Source organism: Panicum virgatum, chromosome 2N, assembly GCF_016808335.1.
Source record: "Panicum virgatum strain AP13 chromosome 2N, P.virgatum_v5, whole genome shotgun sequence".
NCBI lineage: Eukaryota > Viridiplantae > Streptophyta > Magnoliopsida > Poales > Poaceae > Panicum > Panicum virgatum.
The window spans coordinates 22,697,846-22,707,715 of NC_053146.1; the positions used below are offsets into that span (position 1 = coordinate 22,697,846).

A 9,870-nucleotide genomic window follows, 5' to 3' on the forward strand; every position below is an offset into this window, starting at 1 on the left:
AGCTTTCCATATTCTAGTTGATTAACCATTCTATGTAAGCAACTAATCCTATTCAACCATGGTAGAACTTTAGTCAAACATCAAGATTGATCATAGTAATGTTGCTCTTATTACTCTGTGTGGCAAAGAGATCAAGCAGTCCCAAACTGTGGGAAGCAGACGATTCGAATCGAATTTGTTAACCTGGCCAGGCAGACCTAACACACACGTTTGGAACACCGTCGGGTCGTTCCCAAACTACCGTTTGTCTTTCTTTCCGGCTTGTGGATAGGAACACTCTCCCCGACTACAAGGCACCAACTTCCTCCCTGCACCCGTGGTGTTGATCAACATAAACATAATTAAAAACCTATCTCTAAGAGAGAGTGTCGGTATATCCACTCCCCGGTAGTTACTAGGCTTACCGCGTACCATATTTACGGCATGTGGCTAGTACATTCAAAAACTTAACCAGAACTACCACACACCGCGACCTTAGCAAGTTCATCAACACAGACGGGGTCTCACACAAAGTCATGTTATTGAACACAACCCCGTCCGTCGTCCTTATGTTGATAACAGAAAGTAAACAAGCAATTCCTATAGAGCTCGCGAGTGACAGGGAATCACTCGACTTTTACCAGTCCTATAAGCTTAGCAAGTAGTCGAAGTCAAGTCTAGTGTTCAGTACATAGGTTCCTAGGATCATGCATCTAGGGTTTCAATTCAAATCTTAAGAACTGTAAATGCACAAGTAAATAATAACAGCAAATGATAATAATTTGAAATATAGGTTATGTCCGGGGCTTGCCTTCTCGGTAGTCACTAACTAATTCAGCCCTGGGCTCTTCCGAACTCTTGTCCGGGGCTTCAGTTAGTACGGCGGTGTTCACTTGGACTTCAGGATCACCTCCCTCAGACTCCTGGATCAGCTTGTACGTCCCGTCCGATAAAGCAGACGTATCTATATGTGATGCAAGAGATGAAATTAAAACACGCTCACGATGCAGACGTATCTACACAGGGATTAATTAGCTACTGTAAATTTTTCATAATTTATCTACAAACAATTAATTCTGAGAAAATAAACAAAACAGACATTAGATTAACAAGATTCATTTTTACCTCCTGTTCTAGCCAATAACTGGGGCTCAAACTTTATGGACAAGCTAAACTATTCAAAAAGATCACTAAGAAATATTTTCATGATTTAACATCAGCATAAACTATTTATCATAATTAAAGTCTACTAAACAAGGATTAAATCAAAGAAATAGCTACACATGAGAACTGACCACGAAATTTTTATAGAAATACTAGTGTTACAAGAACAAACCACCATAAAGATTTCACTACAAGACTTGGCTTCAATCATCAGTTAAGAAAAAGATAAAACAACTAGTCTTTATTTACCTAGTGACACAAAACCATTTATACAGCAAAAACTTTCAACAAACAACCATAATATTTTGATTCTACTGCAAAGATCTTTGCACAAGGATTCCAAAACATCAAGATTTGCCTTTTTCTGAATTTCCTATGAATTTCTATAGAATTTCAAATTTCTCAGCAAAAATAACAAAGAAGTCCCTAAGAGATACTATTCATATGTGTCACGGTCTATTCAAACAACCCCCTGGGGTTCCCTGAATTTTAATCCCGAGGTCCTTGGCCGGGTCAGAGAGGGGGCGCGGGGTTTGACCGGCCGATTCCCGGCGAGGGGATCACCGGCGTCGAGGGGAAACAGGCGTGGGAGATTCACCGGTTCAAGGCGCACCTCTGGGTGGTCTTGGGGTGCGGGGAGGGGCTCGGAGGCGGCGGCCCGACGGAGCAGGCGGGTCGGCGGTGGAGGAGAACGGCGACTAGGGTTCTCCGGTGAGGGTTAGGCGAGGGGAGGTGGTCTGGGAGCTGTGCGGGCTCACGGCGGAGCTCGCTAGGGTGTCAACGCGGGCGGAGGAGCTGCGGAGAAGTGGGTTCGACGGTGGCTTGAGCTCGCCGGCGTTCAAGGTGGAGTGGCGGCGTGTTCTGGGGCGTGGAAATGCGGAGCAAGCGAAAGAGCAAGTAGAATGGCTTGCTGGGGCTTTTGTAAGGCTCGTGCGCGCGCTAGGAGAGGGCGGCGGCCTCAGCCTTGGCCGGGCCACGGCGACGGCGAGGTGGCGACCGTGCGGCGGCTCTGGGCGGCGTGGCGAAGGGAGGGGGCACCATCGCGAGGCCAAGGGCGGTGGAGAAGCTCCGGAGCGATGCGTGGGCGCCAGCGCGAAGCAGAAGGGGCCGACTGGCTCTCCACGGCGGGCGGGCGGCGCTGCACAGCGGCGGCGGTAGCCGGCGCTGAAAAACATAGCAGGCAGCCTAGCTGGAGGAAGGGGAAAAGGACCCAAACATAATTTCTGAAATTTCTAGGGACCAAACTGTAAAGCAGAGATGACTTTTAAAATAGGGCTAAAAAAAAGTGCCCAACATGAAAGTTGTTCAACTTTTCAAGATCTACAACTTTGATGTTGTGCAAAAATTTATTTGATCAAAGATTCAAGAGCTAATTTTGAAAACATAAGAGGGATTTTGAATTCTAGGAATTTTGTCTTTTTCAAAGCAATTTCACTTCAAACTTAGGCTGAATTGAAAATATTCCTGCCATGTAATGATTACACTACATTTTACAAAAACACCCTCCACAAAAGCTATAATTTCACAACCTATTCAAATATAACTACAGAAAGGACCTTGAAACAAATTATAATTACGCATATAACCTTTATATTTACAAAAAGATCCTTTTTCAAGCAATTCAAGCACATGATGCACACAATAAATACACAACTACTGTGCAGACACCTAGGGTGTCACAGCTGACTTGACAGGGGTGAGGGAGGCCCCTTTTATAGTCCTAATAGAGCAGTTCTTGGGTGAGATAAGGGCGGAAACGCTGATAACCGCCTTCTAAAGGACAAGGGGGATCTTCCCGCCAAAGATGGGCCTGAACCGCCTCAGAAGGGGGTCGGCCCATCCATGGGTTCGGCCAAACCCCGACTGAGGCGGTTTGGGCCCATCTTTGGCCGGTGCACTCCTTGTGGGCCCCCTTGTTCTGGATTTGCGGTGCCTGGCCTTGGTTGGTCCGTTTGCTCGGTCAAATGGGCCTCTTTTGGATGTGTAATGCAGACAGCGATGTTCTGTGTATTTCTATTGTGTCTTCTGCGTGTTTTCATGTTATTCCTGACTTGTGTCCCTGCAAACCAAGAATCACCAAAACTCGTGGAAATGGTTAGCAATAAGCCCTATAGCTATGTTTGGTGTTTGAATGTTATGAAAAGATGCAGGAGTTGACAGCTTTATTTCTGACTTAAGGACCGTCAACAGACACCCTACTCGCTGGCTCGAGTAGGTTTTGGATATTCTTACGATGGTTTCGTCTTGGGTAACCCGACGGGGTTCATCCTAACTGATCTGTCCTAGGAATTACTCCAGTCCTTGGTTAAGACACCCTACTCACTGGCTCGAGTTGATTTTGGATATTCTTACGATGGTTTCATCCTAGGTAACCCGACGGGGTTCATCCTAACAGATCTATCCTAGAAATTACTCCAGTCCTTGGTTAGGACACCTTACTCGCCTTGCTTGAGTAAGTTTGGTATATTTCTAAAATATTTTCGTCTTTGGTAACCCGACAGGGTTCATCCTAACAGATCTATCTTAGAAATTACTCCAGTCCTTGGATAGGACACCTTACTCGCCTTGCTCGAGTAAGTTTGGGATATTTCTAAAATATTTTCATCTTGGTTAACTCGACGGAGTTCATCCTAATAGGTTTATTTTAGAAATCAGTCCAGTCCTTGTTTAGGACACCCTACTCGTTGGTTTGAGTAGTTTGTGGATGTTTTCTTAAAAGTTTTTCCCACCTGGGTGACCACTCGAGGTCTATCCTAACTGGTCAACTTTGAAAATTACTCCAAAAGTAAAGGAGCATAAAATAAGTTCTTGGTACTCCAAATAGTTGACACGAGCCTTCCACTTGCTTGGACCACTGAGGGTGTTACACCAAGGGGCTTGTTGCCTCAAGTACTTGATGGGATTTACTTGCTTGCTCGAGACACCAAGTTCTTAGAGTGTTCTGTTTTCCCTTGGTACCAAGAGTAGTTGTCGACAGCCTCCTATACACCTACATATCCAAGGATATCACTCAAAGCTCCTAAATTCTCCAAGTACTCGATAAGAGTCTCCCTGCTTGATTGGATAATTAAATCCATGAAAGCAAATATTTTCCTACCAAAGGAAAATTACATCAGGCTATGGCCTAACTATCTTCCTAGAAATGCTTTTCCCACTTGGTTAATCCTATGGGATTTAATCCTAACCGGTTAGCACCAGAGTTCTGAATAGAACCATTCTACTCGACTCTACTCGAGAATACTCTGCCTCTTAAGGCACCTATGGATACAACTCTTTGTGTCCACTTCCAACATCGAGTAAGCGCGATGCCGCCAAAACTCATATCCATTGAGTATCACTACTCGATAGATCGCAAGATCATATAAATTAAAGGATCGCGCAATCCTTTCACAGAAACAAGTACTCGACGATACACAAATTTAAACATTTGTACAAGACAAAGTACTTGTGGCTACAAACACCAAAACATTCTACAAGCAATTCAAGGAGATCCGGACTTGTTCAAGGTCTCCACTATCTTGTCTGCAATGGTGGAGGTTTCTTGCAGATAATGATTGAATTGGTCATCACTGCAATCAGCCTTCGCGCCCTTTCCAAGAGGATCAAGTGGAGTTCGTGGCCAGTAGGACTTTACCAACCCGAGTACATGTCCTACGTATTATCGGGTAGTTGTGGAGACGTACCTTTCAAAGCTTTCAGGTACTTTACGAAGCCTCCCCGCCAACGTGAGCGGTTCATCTTCATTCCCCTCTGGGATCTCTACAAGGCCTGCCATGTCTTGAGCTACATCCTTCACATCTCTCAGCTCTTCGAGCTCCTGCTGCATCAAGTCTCAGGATTCTGACAGGTCCTTAAGTTGCTTGAGGACTGTCGCCATCTCCTGGTCAGAATCCCCCTTGATCTTCTTGAGCTTTTCAATTTCATCTGCGTTTAGGTACATAAGAATCTTTAGATCCAGTACCAAGCTTTCCTCAATCTTTAAGTATTTTGATAAAGCTGTGTACTCATACCAGGCAGAACAACCTAGTCGAGTACATCATGTATGTTAAAGACTAACCTTTCTTGGCTTTGGCGAGCTTTTTATTCTTCTCCTGAAGGGCAGCCTTCTCAGACGAGAGCTTCTTTACTTGCTCTCTCAGAGCATCTAGCTCTAAGTTGTCCTGAGGCAGGCTGGTCTCTTGCTCTAATGCCTCCTACCAAAAGTATAAAATCAAGGGGATCAAGTACATACTACTCGATCTGATAAAGTACTCGAATTTATTCGACTACTTACTCCCACCAACTTGTAAGAAAGCTTCACCTTCTCCTGAGGCAAGGCAATTCCCGATGAAACCTGGGAAGTAGTCACCCACACCTCAGAGACCACCTTTTGCAGCACATCCTCGACTCTTCCTACAGTATTCCCTGGATTTTGGGAATCAAGAGGAAAAGTTAAGTTACAAAATCCAACAAGAGGAAAAATAAAGGGAAGTACTCTTTCAGTACAAGGCATTATAAGTATACCTGTAGGGGTCTCCTCAAGAAGCTTCTCGTCGCCTCCCTCTTTTGGAAGCTTGTTGCTTCCATCCTCTTCTAGGAGCCTTTCATCGCTCCTCTCAGCATCAGGGAGTGGAGAATTCAGCATCATAGAATTCGCCATCTCCACTGCCTGATGAGCATCCATCTCTGGAGTGCTCGGGGGCTTCTCCACTGCTGACTTGGGGACTGAATCACCTTCAGTTTCTCTCCTTGCCTCTAGGAGTGTGTCACCGCAAAGACAAATCAGTTAAAATGCTCTCGGTAAATAAGCAAATCTACAAATAAGTTCAAAGAACTTACATGGATGCCCTTGTCAAGGCAAGCTTTCTTACGCCGAACTTAGGGGGCAGCCTAATAGTAACGGCCTTTGTCAGACCCGGGGTAGCGGGACTGCTTGTATGCTTAGAATGTTCTAGAGTAAGGGATAACTCATGGATGTACCTTGCCTCTCTTGTAACTACCTGAATAGGTGTAGAACTAGCTGCAGAACAAAGGAAACTACCCGATTGTGTTGTAGTAGGACTCCAACTGTACTCAGCTAGGACTTTCCATGTAACCCGGTCCCCCCGAATATATAAGGGTCGGCAGGGACCCTCTCAAAACATCATCAACACCTAAGGCAATACAAACAAGCACACAGGATGTAGGGTATTACGCAACTCGCAGCCTGAACCTGTCTAAATCTTTGTGTTCCTTGTACCATCGAGTTCCAGAGCAGTCGATCCCTACCAAAAAATGTTACTGCTAAGGGTATCCCTAAGCATGCTTGGCGGTAAACACCGACAGCTGGCGCGCCAGGTAGGGGATTCGGCGAGTTCATCGACGAATTCGATGACCAGATCAAGCAACACCAACAACGTGCCCGAGGGCACAACTCTCATTTTCGGTTCCTGGGCTTGCACAGCTGACGGATTGGGATGCTTCTCTAGTCACCTCGTCACGCCCAATTCGCCTGAGCCGAAAATCATCAACCAACCCGCCAAAATCTGCGAAACCCCAGAACTCGACGAAAAATGAGCTCCACTCGAGCTCAGTTCGGATATCACAGAAAATGTGTCAACTCCAAATCGAATTCATGAGTTAGTCGAGTCCGATACAAACTCTGATCCCGAAAAACTTCACTTTTCCGAAACCCTCAAAAAATATGTGACTTATCTCAAGTCAATCAAACACCCCAAGATCATCAACTCAGAACTACTCGATGGAGTAGACCGGGTCTCACGATCAATAGAGGGATGCATTAAATTTGTAGAATCCGCTCTTGGTCCATCTAAAACACAGTAGAACCCAGAAGCATTGAACCCACCACAGAAACGGTTGGGCGACATACACTCAGGGATCGATCGAGTAGATTCTACGCTCGTCAACTACGTTAACATAGCCGAAAGCATTCTTCAAAACAAGAAGCAGAATTCGGGAGGAGGAATCTGCGGGAAATCTGGAAAGACAAACCCCCGGCTTGTTCGAATGGGATCGTCTTTCTCCAGGAAACCTCAGAACCCTTCACCGAAACCTGCTCGCACCTGGACTTCTGAACCAACTGATATTTCTGATCCCGCATTTGATCAGGATTTCGACCAGTTCATGGAAAGTATCGACAACTTTGAACCATTCGACGATCTCGAAGACTGGTCAGATAACGTCGACTTATTCATAGACGCTATGGCCCATCCACCCCAGATGGCAGACGCCCTCTGGGAATCGGTCAAGCTTAAAAAGGGCAAATCCAGAGCTCCTGAACAACCCAGCAAGTCGATCTTCGACAAACCCTAGATTAAAGAGCCTGAAGGATTAACTCCCACACAATCATAGCTACATTGGATGAACGAGAACGCTCTCCACATAGAGATGGGTATTCCACTTCTCGCTCACCCAAAGCACACATACTCCAAAATTGGTGGCCTAACCGATTCCGACTCCGAGTACTCTTCTGACCAGGAGGATGAACTGGACGACCTAATCCAGACCAGTATGAAAGTCGAATCCAACTCGACTAAGAATCCCAAGTCCGATCAGGACTCCCTCCCAAACTTGGTCATATATGCAACGCCGCAAGGATGGATAGCGCGCTTGAAGGAGACACAAGATCCTAAGGCTTTGAGCTCTCGGCCAACAGATCTTCCCTTTCAGCAGAGCACCACACTAGACCTGTTAGCAAGAAAACAATACCAAGAAATTCAAGATCTTTGCCGTGAAATCCTCATGGTTCACATCTCCGAAGTCCATGAACCAGAGGATGACTCCACAGAGCGTCTCAATCTCGACTACAACAATTCTGATGACTTTGATGAGTATCTTTTCGACAACATGGAAACTACCCTCCACGCGGTCACAGAAGCCCAAGCTGCTACAAAACAAGACCCGCCTGCACCTCTTCCAGCAGTAGCAGTTACTATTCAGCTAGAAGAGCAGGGTGCAGCGGAAGATCCCTACAAGAGTCGTCGCCTGCTTAACCAGAAAAGGGCATTCAGGCGCCAGCGCCTCACCAACCGCCAGCAAGAACAGCAAGGCGACAACTACGACTACTCCAACAACGACCTCCGCAATGTGATCGACATTGGTCATGACGCACGCAACGTCATCATCTCAAGGAGAAAGGAGCACAAGGAAATAGAGGCTTACAGCCCTTCCTCCAACTACCGCATCCCAGCACACGCTTCCGCATCCTTCAAGAAGCGCAAGCCGGCAAGTACCCTCCCCTAGGGTAAACCTCTCACCCAACACCATGGAGAAACATCTCTGGGTGGAGACAAGATCAACAAAATGCTCCTACGAAAGTGCTTCATGCACCCAAAGAGCTCTCACACGATCTTTGAGTGCAACTCACTCCGCAAAGCCCTTGGGGCACTGTTGGTAAAGGATACTTTACCTAAAATCTAGTCGACTCCCATGCCGATTAGTATTACCCATGATGGAGGTAGATCTATGTACCTCCCTGCCGAGTGGGGCCCCCGAACCTGGGTGACTACCCTGCTCGGAGACTCGGCTACGACTACTCGGCGTGCAGGACTCGGCTATGCGCGGAAACGATCTCCAGTGGATCAGGATGAGAGGCTCCAGCTAGAAGCCCGGATATCTAGGGATCTTAACCGACCTCCTTCCTTGTAAAACAACCCGAGCATATCATTCCTTGTACCCCTACGACTCCTAGTCTATATAAAGGAGGCGTAGGAAGACCCATAGGGAGACTCCTCTTTTTCGCAGCATTCCACAAACCCTAATACAACCCTGAACACAGGACATAGAGTGTTACGCTCATGGCAGCCCGAACCTGTATAAGCCCCTGCGTCTTCGTGTTACCATCGAGCTCTTGGTCCTGATATCCCCATCCTGAAACTCTACCGCCGGTTACATCCCTGGTGGACTGGCCGGAATAACAATCCGACAGTTGGTGTGCCAGGTAGGGGACTCAGGGCTCATACGTCGAGTTCAATGGCAGCCAACACCGGCGTCGTCTTCTCCGTCAGCATCACCGCCCAGATGGAGGCGACAGTCGGCTTCTGCTTCACCTTCGGAAGCTTCCCGGAGATCACGGTTCCCAGGAAACTTCTTCCGGCTCTCCTACAAACGGAGGCGATGCCTTTGCTGTGGTTAGATCCGATCTGCCCCCCCAGGCCATCGTCACCTCTCAGATTTCTGAATCCGAGAATTTCGACGTGGTGACCATGCCAACCAGGGTGACCTGTCCCCCTGCTAGATCTGCTGACGATCTGATCTTCGAGATAGATCGCCTCGGTAGATCCATCGCTGAGTGCATCCGCCTCGGCGAACTCGTGCTTCATCATCAAGACGACTCTGACCGAGTCCTCCGCGGACTCGGCTGCCCTTCTACCAGGACCAGATCCGATCTGGCCACTCCAAGATCTGACATGCCTCGAGTTCCCGAACCCGAGGCGGACTACGTGACGCTCACTCCTTCCAGGACGACCCGTCGTCCTCCAAGACCTGCTGACGATCTCATCTCCCAGATAGATCGAGTCGGCAGATCCATTGCCGAGTGCATCAGGCTCGGTGAAGACGCACTCCAACACCGCAACGACCCGGATCGGGTCCCCTTTTGACTTCGCAACACCGCCACAACATACTCGGATCAGATTCGAGTGCGACTACCCGACCCAGCTACTTTCGGTCAGATCCGATTTGACCCGGCTTCGGGAGTGGAACTTGGCTTCCATGACGCCTCGTTCACCCTCCCACCCAACTGCTCTT

General features: G+C 47.5%; 1 protein-coding gene across 1 annotated transcript; it reads right to left on the minus strand.

Annotated features, from left to right (window-relative positions):
* Positions 1-4,538: 4,538 nt before the first annotated feature.
* LOC120658773 lies at positions 4,539-6,328 on the minus strand. Its single transcript, XM_039936969.1, has 4 exons — positions 5,647-6,328; positions 5,417-5,547; positions 5,201-5,336; positions 4,539-5,067 (listed from the first exon to the last, which is right to left on the minus strand). The coding sequence occupies exons 1-4, from the start codon at positions 5,804-5,806 to the stop codon at positions 4,976-4,978; spliced, it is 519 nt and encodes a 172-aa protein (XP_039792903.1). The 5' UTR covers positions 5,807-6,328; the 3' UTR covers positions 4,539-4,975.
* Between the last annotated feature and the right edge of the window lie 3,542 nt (positions 6,329-9,870).